The 25,805-nt window shown below is 35.0% G+C and overlaps 1 protein-coding gene across 4 annotated transcripts in view; it reads left to right on the top strand.

Annotated features, from left to right (window-relative positions):
* The window catches only part of Kcnt2 (potassium sodium-activated channel subfamily T member 2), a 344,440-nt gene extending 326,128 nt beyond the window's left edge, over positions 1-18,312 (top strand). For 2 of the 4 annotated variants that reach the window (XM_037211345.1, XM_028859443.2), the window contains 3 exons: positions 347-647; positions 8,100-8,184; positions 15,899-18,312. In XM_037211345.1, coding sequence (XP_037067240.1) covers positions 347-647; positions 8,100-8,184; positions 15,899-16,010 — 498 coding nt within the window. In that variant the 3' untranslated portion in view covers positions 16,011-18,312. The remainder of the gene's footprint in view (positions 1-346; positions 648-8,099; positions 8,185-15,898) is intronic. The other 2 variants (XM_028859446.2, XM_037211344.1) reach the window with 1 other exon arrangement.
* The last annotated feature ends 7,493 nt before the right edge of the window (positions 18,313-25,805 follow it).

Below are 25,805 nucleotides of genomic sequence, written 5' to 3'. Positions count from 1 at the left end.
GAAAGACAGCTGTGTATGCCTGTGAAAGCCGAAGTTCAAGCAAGCTTTCACACCTGGAGGGGAACTCCATGGCAGATCCTTGGGTCCATAAGTCCGGTAGCATTAAGGAAACTGTTGACTAGCGTGAGCATGTTTCCATACAGTAAAAGTCTCCTTGGCTAGGGTTACATTTCATGTGAGTGATTAGGAAAAGGTGATTAGAATGGAATGGTTTGATTTTCTTTTTCCCGTGGAAACTCTCAGGTGTAGTTTTGCATTTACACCAAGATCATGCAAACGAAGTATTCCAGTTCTAGGCAATGACTTTTCCTCCGCATCTAATTATCAATATCCATCTCCTTTAAAGTCTCAAATATCCATCAGTGTGGAAGAGTGGGAAGACACCAAAGATGCCAAAGAGCCGGGGCACCACCGTGGCATTCACCGCAACTCAACCTCCAGCGACCAGTCGGACCACCCCTTGCTGCGGAGGAAGAGCATGCAGTGGGCCCGGAGGCTGAGCAGAAAAGGCCCGAAACACTCCGGTAAAACTGCAGAAAAAATAACCCAGCAGCGGCTGAACCTCTACAGGAGGTCCGAAAGACAGGAGCTTGCTGAACTTGTGAAAAATAGGATGAAACACCTGGGCCTTTCTATGGTGGGCTACGGTATGCTCCTTAAAACTCCTATACACGTGAGCATGTCAGGTTTTTGCTGTTACTAGTTACACAGTCAGCTCTAATGGAAGGGAGAACTGAATTTTTTGGCTGAAAATGCATGTACGTGGCACCTGGATGAAAATTTCATCTTTTGTGGAACATTTAAATAACAAACATGTTGCTAAAAATGTTCAGCAATTATTTAGATCACTAGGCAATGTTTGAACCTATTACGGGAATATCTCACTTTTAATTTAAAGAGAAATTTTGAGGTAGATTTAGTTTCAAATTTAGAGCTATAAAAACTAAGCCATGAAACTTTTGGATTTGCTTGCACATGGCTGAGATTTATAAAGGCCTATCTGGCTGCAATTTTTCTCTCTCAAACATACACACAACAGACACACGCTCACACACACAGGACACAAACATCACATCCATCTAATTTCTGGGGCTTGAGATAAAATGAATTTGAAGTATTGCAAGTAACTAACTATAATAGCCATTGGAGAACTATGATGAAATTAGAAATTGTGTTTAAATTCTTACCCAAAGACTTCAAAAGCTTTATCTATTTTCTATTTTATTCTAATATAATTATGACATTTCTCCTTCACCTTTCCTTCCTTCAAACTATCCCATATACCCTTCCCTGCTTTCCTTCAAAATCATGGCTCTTCTTCCATTAATTATTACTGCATTCATATATGTACGTGTGTGTGTGTGTGTGTGTGTGTGTGTGTGTGTGTTCTTAAATATAACCTGTTCAGTTTGTATTATGTCACTTTTATGTATATTATCTGGGCTGTCTATTGGGCTCTCTACAGCCAATTGGTGTGCTTTTCTCTGCGGAAGACCATCTCTCCAGATCCCTGCTTTTCTGTTCCTCTTTGCCTAGGGCTGAGGCCTTGAAAGCTTTATTTTTGAAATAGAAATAGTGTTAATTGACATTGTGCAAGCTTTCTAAATAATTGCTAGTTGCTATGTTAATCAATGATTCCATATACAAAAAGCTTAATGAAGTAATGCACTGGTCACCTTAGAAATGCCATTATTATTATCCAAGTTTTATTTTAGAAAAGTGGTTGGCAGCATAATAACCAATCCAGTAAACATGCTATAGAGACTGAGGAAATCCCACACAGTCCCACCCTTAGATGGAGAACTACTGGAGGCCAGTGACTACTGAGAGAGGCAGAATCCCTTGCCTTTAGGATAATTTCTCACATAGGTTGTTTGATACAAAGTTTATCCCTGGACACATGCACATATGAACAAAACTAAATGGACTCAGTATGATGTATGTGTATATGTATGTATATATATATATATAATATGTATGCATACATATGCATACATATAACAATAATATTTTTTAAAGGTCATGCATATTGGAGAGGTAATAGAGGAATTTGAGAGACAAAGGGACAGGGATGATACAGATTCAACCATCATGCATGAAATTCTCAAAATATATGAAACTAATTAAAAATAAACAGTCAATTGGCCAATGATAAATGGGGTGATTTCATTGTTTATGTATACTTACATGTATACATGATTGCACACACACTTGCACACATTCATATATATATATATATAATCCCTATTTTATCTTTATTATAAAGTTTTATATTGAGATAATGTTCATAAGACACTTTAATCACTGAATTAGAATTTAAAAGAAGTTGTTTTTTTAGCATGAAAAGTAAAATATATTTACTTAGTGGTTTCATACTGAAACTGTGGTAATTTTCTCATAATTCCTTCAAAGTGATCATATTAGTATCTTGTTTAAATTTTATGGTTTTCCTCTTAGAGGTGGATTACCCTGATCAAAGACTTGCATTTGAATTTTCTCCAGTCAGAGTTCCTTATGTAATTGACATTTGTAATTATGTTTCTCTTAATTGTGATGAATACTAATCTGTGTCCAGTAATTTTAATAAAAAAGCATTTAATATGTTACATTGGGAAGTAAATGAAAAGCTCAGAATGTTCTTCCAGAAATTTACTAATGGCAACTTGCCAGTTTGATGACATCTGAGATGATTCGATTTCTAATAGATTAATTTTCTATTTTTACCTTTTAGGTAGTGCTAAATTACTTGTCTTTTAATGAGAAGATATGGCAAATATTTCTTCATCTAAATTTCAACTGTCCCAGAATGTTATAATACCATTCATCCATAAGCAGGACTGTATATCACAGTCTTGATTGTTAGGAATATGAAACTGTATGAGCCAACTGTATGGGCATCACCCAAGAAAGCATCAAGGAGTTATAAGAAAATCTTTCTCAAAACTTTCTCATATTCTATCTTTATGTAAATTAGTTGATTTTATGATCATGATAATTCTTATAGAACAGAAGGCATTCTATCCTTCTATGGACACAGTTCTCTCAGTGGCACCAATGACAGATTACTAGACTTGCAGCATTGTATGTTTTTACACCAGGGGAGACCACATGGTCGGGGGCAGGTATGAAAGAGGGAGACAGGAGTGAGACCTGGCTAACTCAGAGTCAATTTCTCTGTGTCCTGAACCCAAAGTGAATGGTGTCTCAGTGATAGGGTCTTATTACGTGATTATGATAGACAACCAAAGCAATGCCAGTGGCTTGTATTGTCTGTATTGGGTGACTCTGGGGCCTCTTTGACCAATCAATCATACTTAGGGAATTAATACATGCCTGTCTGTGAGATTTTCATTTAATAACTCCTGTGTCTTCTGAAAGCAGCATTGTTCACTAATGTGGAGTTAAAAAAATAAAATTGGAGGGCTAAATAAATGGCTCAGTGCCTAAGAGCATTGACTGCTCTTCCAGAGGACCCAAGTTCAATTCCCGGCACCCACATGGTAGCTCACAACTGTCTGTAACTCCAGATCTAGGGATCCAGTACTCTCACACAGACATACATTCAGGCAAAACAACAAAGCAAAGAGAAAATTAAAAAGTAAATGAATCATTTTAATGCATTTTCCAGGTGGCAGTTGTGCATGTCTTTGATCCAAGCACTCCAGAGGCAGAGGTGGGCAGATCTTTGTGAGTTCCAGGACAGCCAAAGCTACACAGAGAAACCCTGTCTCAAAAAACCAAGAGATTAAAATTTGTAATTGGCTTATGAAACAGTGTTATTCCATTAAGCTTCCCCATATATCCTTAAATTTTATTGAGTCACCATCTACACTTAATTCCCAGTTTCTTGATTGCTCGAAATTTTGAGGAATTAAAAAAAAAAAACGTATTGGTCACTTGTAATTTTCTGTAACATTTTGCATCTCATACATCTATGACACTACTCCTGAAATTGTGTCTACTGAAAATGTCAGTTATAAATTCTCACAAGCGTGTTTGCTTAAATGACACCAGTAGATACACTAATACAGATAAGAGAAAGCTCATGGGGCCTCAACCCTACACAAAGAACTATAAGCAACTAAGGAATGATAGAGCAGGAGAAATAGTCTTCCCCAGGGAAGAGCACTGCAATTGGTTATCCAAATGGTCAGGTCTGAAATTATATACATACAAGTTACATAAAAGAGACTGAACGTGTTGTATTTATGTATTTAAGGACACACACATGCCCATTTCAGAAAAACAAAGAAAATGAGTCAATGGATTTGAAAGAGAGGAAAGGGTATTTGGAAGGGTTTGGAGGGAGAAAGGAAAGGGGGAAATGGTATAATTTTATGACAGTCTCAACAATTAAAAAAAAATTTAGAAATACTTATTTATCATTTGCATGTTTTAAAAATTGTCTTTTCAACTCCTTACTCAATCTGTTGGTAGTACTTTGCAGTTCTTTGTACGTTTTTGCTAATAGCCCCTTGTCTGAGGTACAGGACAAAGATTTTCTCTCATCTGTGAGCTGTGTGTTACCCCTGCCCTTAGTGCCCTTGGCTGTGCCAAGGATTTCATGCAGTCCGTTCACCGATTCCCTACCCCCACCCACCCCTGAAGCCCTGTTAGGAAGCTCTTTTGCACACTTCAATCCCGAAGTGGATCCCCTCTGCTTTGCTCCAGAAGTTCCAACATTTCATGTTTTAAATGAAAGTGTGTGGTCCCTTTTGAATTGAGCTTTATGTAGGAAGAAAGACGTGAATCTAAATTCACTGTTCTGAGGGTGCATATCTCATTTTGTCAGCACCATTTGCTGAGTCGCCTGATTTTTCCCCTGTGTGTGTGCAACAATTTCAAGAGCAGTGATTTTGACTATATGGTATTTTTTCAGTTACCTAAGATCAGAGTTTAGCTGTCTGGACACAGTATATTCATAGAAGATTCTTAGTACATCTCTGATGCTAGGAAATAGAATCTTAATTCTCTGATTCATACAACCAGATATAAAGCAAATCCATTTTATTAGTAAGTATTGTATTCTGTTATTGGCACAACCATATATATGCATGTCTGCCAGGGTTAATGATAATTATATTAAGCTATTAAAAATCCATCAAACCTGCTATATTCACCTTTATAGAATTGAGAAATAAAAAAAATATAACCTCAGAATATGGCTAGTTGAGATTAAAACAGTAGTGTATGGCCATTAAAACAATTGGTAAACATTGCTTTGAAGTGTGTCTACAATAGATTTAAAAACATGATTATTAATTCTCAAATGCAAAGTCACAAAGAGAAAGAGGTAACTGCAGGCCTTCAGACAACGTGTGGCAGACAAACTGTGGTCCAACTGAGCTCTATTGCAAGGCAGACTTGAAAGAATGGTTTTGAACTCAACAACCACTTTTAACCTAAATCAAAAGGATGGTATTTCTCTTCCATGAGGACTAGACATTGAGGAGTAAAGAAAGAAACTGGAATTGCTGCTTCCAACTGTGACCTCATCCATGCCTTGATTTAAAACTTGTGAAATCACTGAGTATATTATCAACATGTTTGATATCCTTCTTAGAGCCAGTTACACAATAAATGCATTCAGTTTGATGTGTTAAAACAGGCTAACAGGGCAAACCAAAGTACTGACAAAATAATTGCATCTACCATTAGAAAAGCTCATAATTATCTAGAAAGCACTGGATAAACAAATGAGATCACCACTGCCCCTTGGCTTCTATATTAAAAAAAAATATGAGAGTTCTCTGTTAATGTCAGATCATCAGAGTGCAGCTGGCTATCTCCACTGAGCAAGTGGTAGTCTGGTAAGATTAGCTTCTTCATATCGCAGCTTAGCAATACTGTTGTTTATTTTAGAAACTGAGTTGCTCACATCCAAATGGCATGGGGATCTTTCTAGTGTACCTATTGCCTCTCAGAGTGTTTGTTATTTATGAGTTAGGGTCCAGAGCACACCATCAATTTGAGTTCCTTTGAAAAGAAGTGATTATAATTCACACAAAAAAGAACTTTTTCAGAGAAGAACATATGAATCAAACTTATTTTTCGTAGAGATATATGATCTTGATAAACCTGTGTCAGTATAATACGATTTATGTTTGATTTGTAACTATTTGAGTATCATTTTTATAATAAATTGGGATTTCAAACTCCAGCCTGTTGATTTAGACATGCATCTCTTGTTATGATTCCTAGACTTAGCAAATAAACATACTGGATTCCCAGCTGCATTTGACTTTCAAATAATTTTTCAGTGTTTCCCAAATTATTTCAGTGTTCCCCATGCAATCTTTAGGCCATACTTGTGCTAAGCAGTTTGTTTGTTAGATGTTAGCTGTGCTTTATACATCCTTGGGCATTCTTTGTTTATTTCCTGGCAATCCTGACATTATTAGTGGTAAACTTTTGGTCGGCTCACCTATTCTATAATTTGTCTGTCCTGTGAGATACTAACTTTGATTTACAGGCATTAAAGTTGATTTGCAAATCAACTGAACTAAAGCAGAATATATTATGACATTGGGAGGGCATTTTTTTGCTACCGAAATGATTGTAATAAATAACATTATTTTGTGAGAATAGCATTTCAGTACAGCAAATTGCTTATTATGTTCAGCTATGTTGGCCTGACATGAACTTTAATTAAGTATTTAGATATTGAGGAACTTCCTTTGGTAAGAAGCAATTTTAAACTTTTCTTCAAACTTAATAATACAGTATTGCCTTCAAGAACTATGCTTAATGCTGGGCGGTGGTGGCACATGCCTTTAATCCCAGCACTTGAGAGGCAGAGGCAGGCAGATATCTGTGAGTTCAAGGACAGCCTGGGCTACAGAGTGAGTTCCAGGAAAGACACAAAACTACATACACAGAGAAACTCTGGTTTAAAAAAAAAAAAAAAAAAAAAAAAAAAAAAAAAAAAAAAAAAAAAAAAAAAAAGAACTCTGCTTATTTACAAGCGTAGTGTCTGAAAAACACTAAACCTTCATGCTGTTTGTTGTGGTTTCAAATAAAACAACAGACTTTATCCTTGGAAAGAAGAGTAGTCATTGAAGTACATGTCCACGTGGCTTTGTCTTTGCAACTTAGAATGCTCTTAGAATGTAAAATATCAAGACATACAAAGTTTTTCACATTTTAAAAATGATTATTTCTATGCTGTTTTGTATTGGTGAGTTTCTTATGGCTATATCTGATAATCGAAGTTGTGTACTTTTCAAGAAATGAACTTTATTAAGTCATATTATTGGAGGTAAGGATTCTAATACAGGTTCAGTTATGGTGTTTTGTGGTGGCCCCTTGTCTGTATCACATCAGATAAGGTGTGAAGATAAAATAGAAACTTACAGAGTGAGGTATAAAGCCAGCTTATGTAGAGCAGGGATTGAAGACTTGCCCTTTTGAAACAACCTGATCTTTTAAGAACTAACTCAGGACATAGCCCAGTGCTCTGAGGACATTAACTTCAATGTCCTCATGGTACCAGCACTTCCCAACATGGCCGATGAGAAGAAAAGTATTTGCCAGTGTAGTCTCCTTAAAATGTAAGGTTAAATTTTTTACAAAGGATTATTTGTATTTTTAAAGAAGAAACAAATTGTGCCATGAAGACATGCATATGAAAGCTGTGCATAGTTTAACGTGATTCTCTAATACTTTCTAAATACATATGAATAGATTATTTTTCAGGAGTTTCCTGTATCAATGTTCTCTGGGATTACAATGTTTGCTTCTAATTATCTTTAATTATTATAAAGGGAAATGAATCAAGTAAATATCTCATAACCATTTCTTTAGTAAAAAAACTTTTTAATTGTAATGACTTTCAGGAGAGAACGTAACTATGGTTACACTGAACAGAATTAGATACTTTATTTTTATCATCTACTGAAACAAAAAGTAGGTACTTTGAAGATATTTCAGATGACAGAAATGTAGGAACCAAACTTCCATCCATTAAAAACAAAACAGAACCAAAAGCAACTAATTCAAGTCATTGTTAAATCATTGACAACTACATGATTTAAACACGAGTACAGAGATTTCTGTGATTTTGTGTGAACCATAACAGACAACATTTGTTTATCTTGCAGATGAAATGAATGATCATCAAAGCACACTGTCCTACATCCTGATCAATCCATCTCCAGATACCAGGCTTGAGCTAAATGATGTTGTGTAAGTTGACTTCATATAGCGGATTAGGGATATATACATTACTAATCTACCTTCTATTTTATTGACCATTATAGTCTCTTATTTGTTTGTGTGATGACCATGCTTGGGAAAAGCTATTTTTGGCAAGCATATGCATCCCTCTGGTTCTCCATGTAGTACTTTAAAATGTAGAATTGTTGAAAAGAAGGCTTGTTAAGTGAGGAAATAGCAGACATTCTCTATTCTGTGGGCAAATACACACTTTCAAAGCAAGAGAAAATCTTACTCTATGGAGAGCAGGTCAAAGAAAAAGTGAAGTAACCAACATATATGTCTCTAAAGATCTTTAAATATCCATTAGCAAAATTAAAATACCGTGGAATACATTAGGAAAAGGCTAGAAAGAAGAACCACATCACTAAAATGGTTCTCACCCTTCCTAATGCTGCAACCCTTTAATACAGTTCCTCACGTTGTGGTGACCCCCCGACCATAAAATTTATTTTATTGCTACTTCATAACCGTAATTTTGCTACTGTTATGAATCATAATGTAAATATCTTATATGTGACCCCCCAAAGGGGTTGCAATCCACAGGTTGAGAACTGCTGCCCTAAAAGGATGGAGTGTATGTATACAATAGTTATGACACTATCCTAAAAATGAGATACAGAAATTAATATGACAGTTTCCTTTACTTCCACGTGCTTATACTTAATTAACAAAATTATAGTTGATCACAAGTAAATGGAAAGAATTCACAGTGACTTATGCCATATAAGGAATTTAATCTTTGATTAAGTTAGGTGGTACTTCATTAATTTCAAGGAGAAAGATATTACTTCAAAATGGAATCAATACCAAAAATGGTGGGAGATATTAACTACCTTCTGAAATTTAAATAGGATTTGTTTTGCTGAATGTGGGGAGGGGGCCACATTCCAGAACTGGAATAATGATAAAAGAAAATCTTCTGCATAGGGAAGACATGAAGTATTTTAGGAAATAATTGGTCAATATAACAATGGAAATCAAATTAGAATTGACTCTAAGAAGGGACTTAGGTAACAAAGTAAAAGGTTCAAATGTGACTTTATTATAGGTTGCTTATCCACACCTGAGAAAGAAAGTGTCAATAGTTTAGAAATGAAACTTTTACAGTTGATAGTGTGAGCATAGAAAAGAAATTCTTATGAAAATCTGCTCTTCAGGTCATGAGTGGTCCTGTTCTGGGTCTGCTTGGAGGCACAAAGATGGTGGTTACCATTGTTACCATTCACGGTGGCTGGGAAATAGAAGAGGCAGGAACTTGAATAATTTGTCATTGCCTATGGATTGAGCAGCACAAAGTGAGGAATGCTTGTGTTCACCCCACTTTTCCCTTTTTATATGTTTAGGATTCCATCACAGGGAATAGATCTTCCAACCTCAGTAAACCTAGTGAACATAATCCCCAGTAGAAAAGCTCAGATACCATCGATCAGTTGATTGTAGATCTATCTGGTTGAAAATTGAAATTGACATTCACAGAATGTAATTGACTTGTTATGTCCTTGACATTTATCATTTCTGTTGAGACTATCCAAATTCTCTTCCTCTAACTATTTTGAAGTATACAGTGAATTGTTACTTTACTATGCCATAACATTTTAAAAGTTACTTCTATCCAACTGTATTCATTTACCATATTTTAAAAGTTCTTCTATTCAATGTATTCATTTACCAATTAACCGTTTTTCCTTGTACCCCATTCTCCACACTTCCTAATGATCTAATAGCTAACACTCTACTCTTTATATCTCAGAAATTAACATTTTTGTTTAAACATATAAATGAGAACAAATGGTGTTTATCTTTCTATGTCTAATTCCTTTTACGTTGTTCTCTAGTTTCATCCACATGGCTTCAAATAATATAACATTATTAGATGGAAGCCTTTGTTATTAGTGATATTTCAACAAACATGAAAGTGTGGGTAGTTCTGTTCAGTTAAGAGAAATATTGTTGTATGATATTCGATCACACCGTGAACCCCAAGTTTGCATTTGAGTTAATTAAAGAAAATCAACCTTTGCTCAGGAGGCAGAGCTAGCAATTACCTGACAGAAAGTAATCAAAGAGAGTCAGAGGGAGTCTGGAAGATGGATAGAGAGATGCACAGGAAGTAGTAGGAAGGACTTGGAGAGTGGAGGTCTTTCTGTGATGCCTGCAAAGAGGGAAGCTCAGCTTGTTGCTCCTCAATGGCTCTGAGCTAGCAGGTTTTCTCCCCAGCCTTTGACTCCTGAGTCTTATTGACAAATAGAACAATAGAGATTTACTTACAAACTACATGTGTTGTCAGGAACAGAAAGCAGACCAAACAGAATATAAAAGTTCCACATGCCATTACCAGAGAATCAGTGCCATTACCAAGTGGGCCGGTAACTGAAGAACCACAATTACTGCCAGAAACGGCAGTCATTTTTACTGCTTTTACACTTGTTTTGTCTTTTAAAGTACAGTCTATCTTGGAGAAGTTTCCATATGTTGAGAAGAACGTATATTCAGCAGTTGCTGGAGTAAATGTTCTGTAAATGTCAGTTAGCTCAATTTAATTCATGGTATAATGAACCATATAATTCTTATTGAGTTATTTAATTAATTTTCTTTATATACCTAGTAGTAGATTGCTGGATCACATTGCTTTTCTTTCTAGTTCTATAAAAATAATTTCTGTATTGTTTTAATTATGGCTAAACTATTTAAAATTTTCATCAATAGTAAATGAGTATTTCTCTTTTTCTACATCTCCAGCAATATTTGATCTCTGATCTTTTGTATAATAGTCATTCTAAAAGACGTCAGACAATAATCACTCTGTTTTGATTTGTATTCATTTAATGATTGGATGTTGTTATAATTTTTTGTTCTTTTCAGTAATTTCTATGAGAACTGTTCTTTCAGGTCATTTGTGGAATTTTAATTGCATTAATACTTTGGGGATTTTGCTGTTGTTAAATTGGTTGAACTCCCCATGTATTCTAGATATAATATTACTTATTGAATGAATATTTCAGAAACCATCTCCCACTTTGTGGTTTACACTTTGTTGATCATTCTTTGGCTGGCCAAGCTTTTGGCCTTGGTATAATGCCATTTGCCAATTTTTCTTTTTCTTGTTGTGTGTTTTGGGTTCTGTTATCCTGTAAGAATCAATTTAATTATGCTGTATGTCTTTGTAGTATAATAGAAGGCACATTTAAATAATTTTACTGGAATAAAATAAGCATACAATTTATACCTTTCAATATAGAAGTTACTGTCTTTAAGTATTTCCCATGGCTATGGAGAAATTGTCACGATTCAATTTTGGAACATTTCATCGCTCATTAAGAAAATCCTGCATCACAGATGGGTTAAGATATCCATCTCCATCATCTATCTCCCTGCTCTTACTTTTGTACTTACTCATTAGCCTGCATTCTATCATTACAGGTTTTCTTTTACTAGTAAATTTGCAAGTAAATAATATCACCTAGTATTTATCCTTTTGTTATTTTATTTCTTCTTTGAAAAAAGATAATAAAGGATCAATCATGTGGCAGTACCATAATGTTTTAATTTCCAAATATTATTTAATGCAGATAGGCCACATTTTATTGTTGCATCATTGTTCTTTAACATTTCTTTCTGATTTTTGACTCTTGGGATATGGTATTATGACCTTTTAATAGATGCATGTTTTCACTTCTCTTAAGGATATACTTGGCAGTAAAATTGCTGGGTACATGGTGATATCTTTATCATTTTGAGGATAAACTAAACTTTTTAATAAACCTGTTGTATAAGATTTCCTCTCTAGTAGATAGTGTAACAATATCCTAGTCAACATTTGTTGTTTTGTTGTGTAATAGCCTTCTATAATATTTTTAAATAATTTTATATTGTTCTTCAAAATTTAAAATACAATGAATAGTCATCACATCCTCCCTACTACTACCCTCCAACTCCTCTTGGAACCATGCGACCTGTATCTCTTCTGCCTTTGTGTTCTCTTTTATTATTACTCACACTTTTAGCTCCAAGTCTAATTAGAGTTTAGTATATACATATGGTTGTGGGAACCATCCAGTAGTATGTACCACCTAGCAGTGCATAGACAACGTACTATTGGCTGCATTCCCAAAGACAAATGGCTCTCAGTAGCTCAGCAGCCATCAACTGCCAATAGTTCTTCAGCTATTGGTGAGGTCTCTGGGCTGTGATATAACTCCCTTGACTTCTGCCTGCTGAAAAAGCAGAAACTCTTTGACCATGGTCAACAATAACAAAACTATGTGGATATAAACATAAACATTTAGAAGGCAGTTTCACAACCATTTTGTATGAAACATTATATCACTCAGTTTTCATCTAACACCAACAATCTCCCCAATACTTGACCAGCTTTATTTTTTTTTTTATTTATTTATTTATTTTGGTTTTTTCAAGACAGGGTTTCTCTGTGTAGGTTTTGGCTGTCCTTGAACTTACTCTGTAGACCAGGCTGACCTTGAACTCATGGAAATCCACCTGCCCCTGCCTCCCAAGTACTGGAATTAAAGGCATGCATCACCACCACCTGGCTTGACCAGCTTTATAGTACCAGCCGTGAAATCCCTCCTGCAGAGCAGACCTCAAATCAAGCAAAAAGGTGATTGGTTAATAGAGTTACTATGCTACTTTTGTAGCAGGAGCACAGCTTGCCTGGTACACTGGTATTGTAGCATATGGGGTCCAGTACTGGGTATGTTAAAGCAAAGTGTGTGGTATCTTCAGCAATAGTCTTTCTATCTAGTTAAGCTGAGCAATAATAATGCTCCCAAAGACATACATAATGAAACAAAAACTTTAGAGCCAGGCATGAATTACTTTCCTAGAAGTTATTGAGAAAGAGGCCTCAGTGGTGGTCAAAACAGCAAAAGCTATTGCCATTTCCCTTGGAAGCTCATTCTAGATATTTGTCAAGACTGGTGTCCTAAAGGGCTTCCTCTGTTTTCTGCTACTAGAGTTATAGTTGGGTTTACAGATAAATCCTTCACCTGTTTGGAAATGATTGTTGTGTGTGGTTAAAAAACATAGGGATATAATTTTGAGGTTTTGTTCAGTTTTCACAAAACCATTTGTTGAGGATATTATCCTATCTCCTCTTCAAGTTCTTGATCCTCTGTTGCAAATTCAGCCAACTGAATGATGACTAAATACATGTGCTTGTTTATATGTTAGTACCATGCTGTGTCGGTTGCTCTACAGCACTGTAGTATAGTTTACTATACAAGATGTAAGCCTTGTAATTGTTCTACTTTTTCCCACTTTGCTTAGGATTATATTATTACCTTGAGTCTCACTGAAAAGTCTAAAATCCATAAGGATATGTGATGCTAAAGTTTAAAAGACTAACCTGTTCTATACAGAGATGTGTATATAGAGAAAAAAATAGTCGATGTCAAACTGTGGGGTAGTGATCAGTTTTAGGGTAAGATAAAAAACATTTCACAAAAAGTTACTATGTTATCCCTATCTCAAACTTGGAAAAGATTCCTAAGTTAAACCTAACATTATCAAATACAGTATATTTTACTGTAAGAAAATAGGAGATTTTTGTAATCAGGTTAGCATAATTTTAAGCTACTAGAGTTTCCACAGTCCTGTCAGAATTTATAGCTAATGATGTTGAATTTATAGAGGACAGAAATCTGTAGAAGAACGTTACAACACACCTGGCTCTGTCTTTAAGACATCATTTGGATTACCACTGTAAGAAAATTTAGTAACTCTTCTCTATCACCTGTACTTGTACATCTTCTTTCCTAGAAACCCATTTTTTTAAAGAAGGAACTTGAGAAATTTCTAATCTACCTCATATCTTAACTTGAATATTCTTTTCTAAATAATCGTAACTGACCGTTCTGTTGGTTTTCTTAGTTGGGCTTACTTTATTTGTATTTTATAATGAATTTTAAGTTTCTTATGACTGCTACAACAGTTGTGCATGGTTGTCTGTTCAACATTGATATGTTAATCTCTTGAGTGTATGAACATGTTTTTCCATCATATATATGTATACATATATACATATATATACATACACATATATGTTTATTATTTCAAATGAATTATGAAACTTTCTAGCCTAGAACCACATTTATTTACAGTGCATACAGTAAATCAAGCATGCTTGCAAGAAATTTCCTGCTCTTTGAACACTTTTATTTTTATTGAATTTAAGCAAAAACATCCATTTAAGTGCCATGAAAATATGGTCCTAACATTATTCCTGTGATTGTATTTGTGGCATTGACAGAAGGCTTAGCAGAACTCAAGCTATGGCACATTATCATACTTACTACAACACGTAGCAGATCAAAGGACAGCCAAAGGAATGTGCTCTGATCAAACTCTGGCTTGTAATGATAATATTGTAGAAAACAGTGTTTGTCACAATATCAATGGATAATGAATTATACTTGTACTTTTTGTGTTTTTTTTTCTAAAATTTCACTTCTAGAAGTTCATTCCAAATGAAAGAGCAACATTAATTTGATTCTGAAACAATAAATCACTAGATGAAATGTCGTTAAATGGCTTAATGTGTGCTATTAGTTTTCTTCATTGATTTACAATGCTTTTGAAATTTCAAGTAATTAGAAATCAGTGTGCATAGACAGTGAAATTCTGTTAATAGATCCAAGGACACCAATTTAAGCTTTTATTTGATTGAAGAAACTGGACTGAGCGGCTTTTGGTTATCGTTCATCATACTTATTAAGGGCTGTACTATATGAATATTTTTCCATCCAGGTTTCAGGAAGAAAAGTTCAATCATTGTTAGGTACTGGTTATTAAATTAGTTTCCCAATTCTTTTTTTTCCACTTCCTTCTAAAATTATTATAGTTATATGTAATTCCACTTTGATTTTCACCTGGAACATGACTGTCCCAGAAAGCCATTAGTTAATAGTTTTCATTATCTCTGTGCCGTCTGTCTTTATGGCTTTACCCACCACTACTTCCTGGTCTAACCACGTGTTTAGTCAAACTCTTTGTTAAAATATACCAGGAACAGTCTTTCCTCTGTCCCCGACCCACCCTATGCAAGTTTGGCATGGTCTTCCTGCTTTTGATTTCTCAAGTCTATTTTTTTAAAAGATTAAACCCAAATCACTTAATAGAGTATTACCCTGTTCTCTTCTGTTTAGGGGCTGTTTAGAATCTCCTTCTCTTCTTTACATATGTTCCCTGAACTGGTAGCATGTAATAATGTAATAATGCCACATACGACTTCACAGCATGAAGAATCTCCTCCCCCAGACAAATCCAAATATTAATGGAACATTTGAGTTTGTCAAGTGAACATTTTCTTATTTACTCATAGAACTTATGAGTAAAGAATGAGTTTCTAAGAATCACACGGTGGCTCTTACATGTAACCCCCAAAGTTTCAGAAAGAGTCAAGAATATCCCCACAATTTTGAAGCTAGCCTGGCCTACATAGAGAGCATCATAATTGGAAAGAGCAAAATACTTTATTCACTAGCATTTATCATCTAATCACATCAAGCTAATTACAGTGAGTCTTTCTGTTGGTTGTGTATAAAGTAATAGTTTAGATAATTTACACATAGAACATATAATAAGTGAATATTTCAGGTGACACTTTGAATTAAGTTTACCTTGGTTTACTAATACAGCTTCCTGCTTTGTTTTCCTCTGGTAGATACTTGATTCGACCAGATCCACTGTCCTACCTGCCAAACAGTGAACCCAGTAGGAAAAACAGCATCTGCAATGCCACTGTTCAAGACTCTAGGGAGGAAACTCAACTCTGATGGAAAGAAAATAAGAGACCTTATTTTCCCTATAGGGACCTTGCTTGAAATCACTAAAATGTAGATGGTCCTAAGAAACGGACTGGAAGGTACTCAGTTTCTCACTTTTCTTCTATTTAAAAACAAAATCTATTCTCTCAGAAGTACAGATAATTTTGAAACTTCATGTGGTATTTATTTAAATTTCATCACTGGGAGATTCTGAAAAATGAATATAAAATACAGAAGTTGAAATCTGATATTTAACTGTTCAAGAATAATCAGAATTGTATGCATCCTATTTTAAAACATTACTAAGACTGTATGAAAACAAAGAAATCCACCTATATTCAGTGCATCACAAGGGCACTGAAGCCTGATTTTATCCTTATAATTAAATATATTAATATATTGCTTAAATTTGCTGTTTCTAAAATTGAGCCCACTAAGAATGTCTGCTTATCTCTATGTAGAGATTAACCACTAACTTCTGTGGCTGACTTCTGTCTAGGAATCATAGTTTTCTTCAGAATAGATCTTTAGAGTCATTTATGTCTGTTTTTCCATATATTATTGTGTTCATTTTAGAATCCAAGATATCCATAGCATGTTTATTATTCAGAAGACACTAAAATACAAAGAAATATTAATCACCTGGGCTTTTTGGTGACTTCATATCTAATGCACATTTTATGCCAAGAAAAGTTTACTTAAGAGAAAATATTTTTGTTCTCCTAAAAAGTACCTAATATAGAGAAAACAATACATATCTTTTCAGCTAATATGAATGTGAAAATTGGAATATCACCTGTATATATCATATGAGCAGTGATGATTTCCATTACTGTTGGCTTTAATATATTTCATTTAGCTATATAGTAAATTTCAGTAGGAAAATGGGTCAAAGTTTAAAAGAAGAGTATTTATACATTTTATGGACCACAGGAACACTTTAAAACATGTCTTTGATATTAAATACTCACACTTAAAATCTGATTAATATGAAAATAATCAAACATATCTATACCTTAACATTATAAGGAAAATATCATTAACACAGATATTTCTTGTATTTTAAATTTAATATGAATTATTCAGAATGTGACAGATATATTTAATATAAATAATACTCTTGCCTTTAGTCTCTATTTTTTTTCTTCATAAATACAACAAAACTCACAAGAGGATGAATACATACACAGTTTGCCAAATCAAATAGACTAATAAAGTGGTCCCATGAGAGACATATTGGTACTTTTCAAAAATAAAAATTCTGTTTTTTCTCTCTTTCTTTATTATGAGCATGACACTTGTGACCTAAAATAGTCCATGTAAGAAATGAAATATTTTCTCCTTTCTTATCATCATAAAACAAATCATAGGAAAGGAAAATAAATTCTTTTAAAATATGAAGCTTAACATCCTCCCAATAATCATACAGAAAAATAGAAGCATAAAATGTGAAATCAAATCTTCTATCCATTTTACAATTTTACTGGAGAATATAGATTTTTTTTTATTACCAGTACTTCACATTATCTATAATTTAGAATGAGAAAAACATGAAGCATTCCCAAAAAAACAGAGATGCTCTCTAGTTTTCAGAGAAGTTTGGTTAAAGCAAGGTACTTCAAATTGAGAGCATGCCTTAAAATGTCAACATTGTATGCAAAAAGTGTGTATTATGAATGTGAAATACATTTGAAAAACACCACATGATGTTAAAATTGAAAGAATTGAGTTAATGTATGCAATAGATAAAACATATTGAATATACTGACTTATTTTACATTTGGATATCAGTAGTCAAGTAAGAGCTTTCTTTAGATTAACATTTTTTTATTCCATTACAGTTCTTTTAGGAATAAATGTCAGATTTTAAAAGTCTTGTATTTCCCAATGAGGTCTGAAGTTTAGTATTTTTGCATTATGACAGTTGCTAAGACTGGGATTTTAAGCTAGGATATGACTATATTTCCTATAAAACTAAAAATTTTGTTTCATAAATTTTAAAGTAATTATTTTTTTGATTATGAATATTAGTCCAAATTTAATATTTGACAGAATTAATATTGCTTGCTATAACAATGGTTGTTTCTAGTCTTTCTGATTATTTGAAGAATAAATGATGCTTATTAAAGGACTTTGAACAAACTGATGGTTTTTTTTAAATAATGACACTTGCACATGAAGATTAAAACATGAAGTAATCATGCTCTTAGCCCTTCGAGAATTGGTTTGGTTTATTGTCTATGTGACATTTTGCTACCGGTTTCATTGAATTGCTTTAAAAATAGATAATAATAAAATTATTTCTGATGATAATGAAAATCCCTTAGTTTTTTTTATGACAGAGCTTTGTTTTGACAAATTATGTTTGAAACTGTTCAAGTATCTTGTCATTTTTATATATCAAACCCCAAATAAATGTGAAAGCTGCTGATTGGAAAAAATGAAAAATACTGTTGAATTACTTCTTCACACAACAGCCTGTGGATAATTACTGTGCAGGAAAAGAGAAGGGGAGAGATGTGTAGAGAAAGAAAAGAGGTACATAACAGGAAGAAAAAAATGAAGTGATTATGGGGAGGAAATAAAACTTATTTGAGGACAAAAGAGAAATATACTTTACAGAAAGTGTTGGGTCCTCATATGCTCATTTATATAATCCGGAAAAATTACTACCTAAGGGAAAATTAACATGGTTTCAAACGTTGTGCGGTCCTTTCTTTCAGGCAAACACTAGACATTTTTCTTCCTATTTCTGTTGCTGTGGTTCCTGGAAGACCCCTGCAGTGTAGGTAATGAGGACACAGACTTAGCCATGGGAATAGAAAGAACTAGGAGAGAACAGAGCCAACGGAGCAGTGGGTTGTAAGTTCTCTGATATTTCATGCTGTCTACCATATATCCTAATCATGATGCTCAGAAACCCAGTGGGCACAGACAGTCCCAGGAAAGGCGTGTTCTATCCTCTCTAAGGACTGGCTACTGGAGCAGTATGATGTCCCGGGATCCAGCCCACTCTGGAAGCTTTTCCAAGGGGTGTATACTTAGGACAAGGGCTATTGTAATGTACAGTGGTTATCACGTTGTGAGTCAAGGATGCCCTCAACATGGAGTGGTGGATCTTGGGAGAAGTGCTGCTGGCCAAGCATGCTTCAGAGTACCTTTCTCTAGCATCTTGGAGCAGAACTCTAGCGAATTCACCTAGTCCAGCAACGTTGTGGCTACTTTCCCTTGTATGAGATCCCACAGTGCTGCCTTCAAATGAAGCGAGCATCAATCTAAAGGCTTTTCCCCAGAACCCCTTATCTTGACCCTGAAGCTGTGGATACTGTTCATATACTACTTCATAGTTTTCATGTTCTCTTTGCTAGCCAATCTAATATTATTCCTGTGTTCCCTTAAGAGTTAATTCTTCACCACCAGCATTTCCCCTTATCCTGTATAGAGATGTCTTAACTATCACAAGGAAGAAATGTTAGAAGACAAAACTTCTTCAGAAAAAAAGGTTAATTTATGTACTCATACACTAGTTCGAAACTTGAACTCATGGATTTGACAAAACACAAACAGAAGCAATTGTGTCTGCATTATCTACCTTATCAAATGCCAGTCTGGATACTAACTAGAAGGAGGTGTTCACTCAAGCCCAGCAGAAACAAAAGACAAAACAAACAAACAAACAAACAAAAAAACAGTACAACATATATGGTCAGCCTAGAAAAACTAGTATTTGCAAAGCTAAGAGTAGAATGAGGGAGGAAAACATCCAAACAGTTAAGCTACCATGCTTTTTTGTGCATTTCAAAGCAATTACTTACTCTACATATTTATTGGAATTAACTTTCCTCATTACTATTCTATTTTAATTTTTATATAAAATAAAATGTCATAATAAAGTTGTCAATTTTTAAAGTTACTTTGTATATAAATTGAGGTTATTTTTTTAATGAAGAATAAACCTTACATTGAAAAAGATTAATAATATTTATATGAAATATTATTGACCTGATGCTCTAATGCTGTCAAGGGGTTCAGTGACAGGTTCCTCTTCTCTGCCAATTAAAGAAATTAAAAGTCAAGAAAGAATCTTAAAGAATCTCAGTACAGTCATATGATACCTGGGAAATCAGGAACCCTATGGGGTTCTTAATTTCATTAACAAAAGAATTTAAGATCACTTAAGGATAACAAAGATACTCAAAGAGAAGCTTGAGGACAATTAATTATAGTTCAAAAAGAAACCTCAGGACATGAAAGCTGTGATCTCGAAGGAAGAGGGTGGGCAGGAGAAAGAACCTAAGCCATGCTGCTGGAGATGAGGCAATGTGAAAGTCGGGTCACTGGCCACAGGCAGACACACCTTAGAGACCGAGCAAGAAAGCGAAAGCCTTAATTACAGGGCTAAAAGACACCAAAGCTGAGGTCACTTTCCAAAAACCAAAAAAAGGAAATAAACAGAAGAATATATATATATATGTGTGTATATATATATACACATATATATATATATATTCTCTATAATATAAATACTCAAAATTTTGGAATAATGTGAAATTATTAATTATTTTATTAAGAATTCTAAAATTACATAAACTACAAGGAAAATAGTATCTACTTGACAAAACACTATGATTTCAAATGTCCTTGGGCTGAGTACGATATAGCTGGTGATAAAGTTTTAATGAATTGACTTTTAAGTTTCTGGCAAGGAACAAGCTGTGAAATGACTGAAACTCGGATTGAAAAACATGTTTTTATGGATAATAAAGTGTATGTTCTTGTCTTGTTGCTGCTAATGAAAGGGAGAAAGCTCTTTATTTTGAAGCACCAATATCTTCCAAGTTGGTGTGAACAAGTCTCACTCGTTTCCTGAGATAATTCAAGATTGATCCTTGCACTAGGTAATATGTTGCAATCCAATTTGCAGCCAGAAGAATAAACAGTCATCTCAGAGTCACTGGTACGAGTTAAAAACTAAGTTCATCAGAATTTTTTTCTTTTTGGTCGTTTTTGAATATAAAATCTTCAGCACATATTTTGACAACAAGCAATTTAACTGTTAAGTTATGCAAAGTTACCAATATGCTTGTGATATCTGTAGGTGTTAAAGTCTCTCAACTTTATATGTTCAATGAAAACGTTGGATAATTAGTATCACACTGTCATTCAAGATTTTTTTCTGTGGCAGTGTATTACTGCAGAAACTTCATTCATTTAATGAAATGATTTTATTTACTTAAAATGGTATTTTGGTAGCAGTTTAGTGGTGACACAAGCCTTTAATCCCAGCACTTGGGAAACAGAGGTAGGCAGATCCTTGAGTTTGAGGTCAGCCTTGTTATGTTGGGACTTGGGACAATTCTGTAACTTTTTTTCTTACATTTTGTTAAAATGCTTAATATATATGTACTATAGGTAGCCAAATAGTAGTAAGATTGTTGTTAACAACCTACAGAAGCAAGATTTTAGCATTTTAAAGTAGTATTTGTAAGATTTATAAAATTCTTAGGCAGCCACTATTAAAAGAGACCAAGAATATCTGCTCTACCACATAATTTGAACATTCAGACAATTTTTCAATATTGAACTATTTATGCTCTTCTGACATCCTTCAATTTCTCTTACACCTTGTTTGTTTACTTCTTTATACCGAATAATGATGAAAGCAATTACTGAGTTCACATAACCTCAATATGAGCAAGCCAAGTAATTTAACATCTTTTTGCATCATAGACAGAAGGTAATTTTCATCTGAATCTGAAATCAATTGCTTCTTTGTAATTCAGCCAATACTATCATAACATAAACCACAAAACATAGATGATGATCAAGGGTCAGTCATTTGTTTTGTGCATACAATATTGACCTGATCTCCAGATGCTCTGTTGTATATGGATTCATCTGACAGTGGTTGTACCACAGCCCTCAATTCCTGACTAAACAGTGGAAAGTTGATTGGTCACTAAGCAGAGCAACAACTTCCTAGTGCTGTGACTAGGCAAAAATTGTGCTCTCAGACCAAAATAATGAAGTTATGACTGGTCTAATCTTTTACCATCATGCAGAAGAATTGCTTCATGTCATAGACTGCTTTACTGCATAGTACATGTTGAGCTCATTCTTGGAGCTATGACTCACTTCAGATGGCTTTGAAGGACAGGAAATGACTGTCCTTAGTATCTTTATGAGGAAATTAAAAATAGTTTTTAATACCAAAGTGGATGTATATATCATATATGTGGATATATTTCAGTCCCAATTTTATTAGTGTATTATTAACTATGAACAATAATAACATTCATTAAGACATTTTCCTACAAGTACGTAATATATTTTGAAATTATTTGTCCCTCCCTTAATGCTCTTTTTTCCCTCTTCTCACTCTGGTCCGCTTCTTCATTCCCACTAGTCCCCATTTTCCTTTCATGACTTCCAGCTCCCTTTTTGGTTATCCAATGAGTTTACTCGGGACTGCTGATATAAGCATAGATGAGGGGGTACTTATAGGATCATGAATAACTTATCAGTGGTTAAACCGTGGAAGAAGACATCTCTCTCTCCCTCTCAACAACAATTAGCTGCCTACATCTTCTCTGCAGTGAGGGGTAAAGCCTTTTGATTCCCTTTCTTATTCATGAGGCAATGTTGATAGGCTCAATCTTGTGCAGGTCTTTTGCTAATAATATTCAGCTGGTCTCTGTTCACAAGCACAGTGGATATGTCATGCAGAAGGATGGCTGTCCATGATGTTCCATCCCTTCTTCTGGCTCTGTAATGATTTGTTCCACCTCTTCAGAGATGTTCCCTAAGCCTTTGAAGGATGTCTAGACATGCCATTTAAGGCTGTGTATTCAACAGTCACTTATTCTCAGCACTTTGAGCAGTTAAGAGTCTCTGCAGTTACCTCCTCTAACAGCAAAAAGATGCTTATCTGACCAAAGCTCAGTGGAAGACTCTGCTGTAGCCATAAACATAAGTATTTACAAAGCAAACTTTATAGGCACAACATCATCCTAATTTTTAATATGATGAGCAACCAGCTCTGTGCTCATGGACTAAGAAACAGATGCTACAAAGACCCTTTAGTCCAAAAGTAGTTCTAGATTGAAAGTCATATTTTTACTTAGCTGATTATGCTCATGATTGTATACCACATATTGAAATTGACGTGTCTTCAGGACATTAACATAAAACCATCTTTTCATATGTGTTCAGAAAAAGACAATCCATTTGACTAAAGGAAAAGCCTAGGGCACGTCTTTGATCTTCTCATTCATCACCTCTTCAGAGTCTTATGATTTCTGCTCCATCAAAGTTTGTCAAATCTGAGTTCTCATCCCTGCCTCTCTAGACCAGAGCAATCACATATCACCCTAGATATGAATTACTATACTGCATCATTCAAACACAATCATCCCTTCTCCATTTTTATTTTTCTAAATTATGGTTGGAATTACCCTTCAAAAAATCAAATCTGTTTTAAATAAAATAATCCCAAATATCCCCTTACTATAGAATAAAGACCAAAGTAATTAACATGAATATAAAGCCATAATCTTTGCACTGTGTTTAAAACTTCCATCTCACCATTGGAATTCACTCTAGGTCTTTATCCCTAGTTAAGACACACATGTGCTATGTTTGCCTTTGGAAATTGTCCATTTAACTTTCACTGATTTCTAGAAAGTTTGGTTATTAAACGAATTTTGAAGAAAAGTTTATTTTTTTAATCTCTCTTCTTAGATTTAGTCTTGTGGCTTTTTAAAAAGACATATTAGGAAATAAATATAAAAGCAGTTATATAAAATTTTACTTTTTAATTATATGCCTGTGTGGGTATGTGCACATAAGTGCAGGTGCCCACAGAGGCTGGCTTATTTCACTGCATTGGATGGTATCTTCAGAACACTCATGTCCATCTAGAACCTGTGTAGCTGGAGCTTTTCTGGTCCTACCTGGCCCACAGTCAGGACAAATCACTCTCTCCCACCAGTCCTGCAGCTGCTCAGACCCAACCGAATAAACACACAGAGACTTATATTGCTTACAAACTGTATGGCTGCAGCAGACTTCTTGTTATCTAGTTCTTCTACCTTAAATTAATCCATTTATATAAATGTATACTTTGCCTCATGGCTTGTGGCTTACCGGTACCTTACATCGTCCTGGTCATGGCAGCAGGTGGCAGTGTCTCCCTCTCTGCCTTCTTGTTCTCTCAATTCTCCTCTCTGTTAGTCCCGCCTATACTTCCTGCCTGGCTACTGGCCAATCAGTGTTTTATTTATTAACCAATCAGAGCAACACATTTGACATACAGAACATCCCACAACAAACTTGGGAAGTATTTGGCTCTTATATGCAAAACTATTCTAGATAAAGATGATCTCTGAATGTCACAGATTCATCCTTTTCCAAAGATGACCAGCTGCACATGTGATAAGCAAGGCTGTGCTAGGAGCAAAACCACTAAGAGTAGGGAATACAAAGAGCAGCCAGCACCTTCCAGCAACCAAGGGGAACTTGCAGGCCAACAACCTGAGTGAGGTTGTGATCAGCACCTTGCTTTTCTCCTGGTTCTTTGTAAGCACCTCATTTTTAGGAATTTGGAGCATCAACTGGAAGGAATCAATCCACCTAGCATCATGAGTTTACTTGGTTCCACTCTGGTGTAAAGCAAGACAATATGGATGGTGTTTTTGCTTCTTTTCTGGTTATCATGATAAACTATTCTAATGTTGAACCTGAAAATCGCGAGGAGATAGACCAGTTCCACAATTATCCATTTAAAGCAAGCTTTAGTTTAGAGGTGCACCCAGGACTGGCCAGCTAGCTGTCTTACCCTAAGTCGGGATTTTAGAGAGAAGCCCTTTCTGGCCTTTTGAGGCCCCCTTAATGGAGAAGAAGTAAGAGATTAACAGCTGTATGTGTGTTTACAGAAGAGAAGGAATTGGCTGTTAGAGATTGTTAGAAAAATATAATGAAAGAGGAAGACAAGGATATACTTCATGTAAATAGGGTCACATGTTTGCACGTTACATCAGATTTTCCCAAGGGAAGTCCTTGCCCTGGAGGAGGTAGGAATGCGGGGTGGATTGAGGGGAGGGGAGAGCGAGAGGAAGGACAGGGCTGATACATATGGCTGATATATAAAATTAAATTAATTATAAAACTTTAAAAAATGACACACAAAAAAGAAACAAAGTTATTCTTAAATAAAAACCTATTTTTGTTAAGTAGGGCGTTAACATAGGGAGATCCTTAATTTGCAGGGTATGTTGCTCCTGTTTGGGTCTCATGTTCTGAAAAGAGCATCTTCATGGAGAAAAAGGCTTATTTTAGTTCACAGTTCCAGGTTATAGTCAACTACTGCAGGGAAATCACAGTGGCAGGAGCTTGAAGGAGTTGAACATACCACATCCATAATCAGGAAGAGAGAGCAGGAAATACAAGGAGTCCTGGGTTTGGTCACCTTCTCCACTCATACATGACACAATCTCCTGCCTAGAAATGCTGCTACCTACAGCGAGTGGGTCTTTCCCATATCAATTAATGTGACTAGCTTAGCACAAGACTCTACAGTGGTGTCCACAGGCCGACCTGTTCTAGATAAGCCCTAATTGAGACTTTCTTTCCAGGTGATTTAGTTGACCAGGAGATAACTGAAACTAACCGTTGCAGATTAACTATTAGTTTAGTTCCCTACCCCCTTAAGGAAGCCTGGATTAGTTTAAATAAAGCCAGTGAGATTATATCAGAGAGCAGATGACCCCATCAGCACAATGACCCTGAAAGTAGTCACAGACACTG

Source organism: Peromyscus leucopus, chromosome 15, assembly GCF_004664715.2.
Source record: "Peromyscus leucopus breed LL Stock chromosome 15, UCI_PerLeu_2.1, whole genome shotgun sequence".
Taxonomy (NCBI): domain Eukaryota; kingdom Metazoa; phylum Chordata; class Mammalia; order Rodentia; family Cricetidae; genus Peromyscus; species Peromyscus leucopus.
Note: the sequence above shows the minus strand (reverse complement) of the source record. Positions and strands in the feature narration are given on the sequence as shown.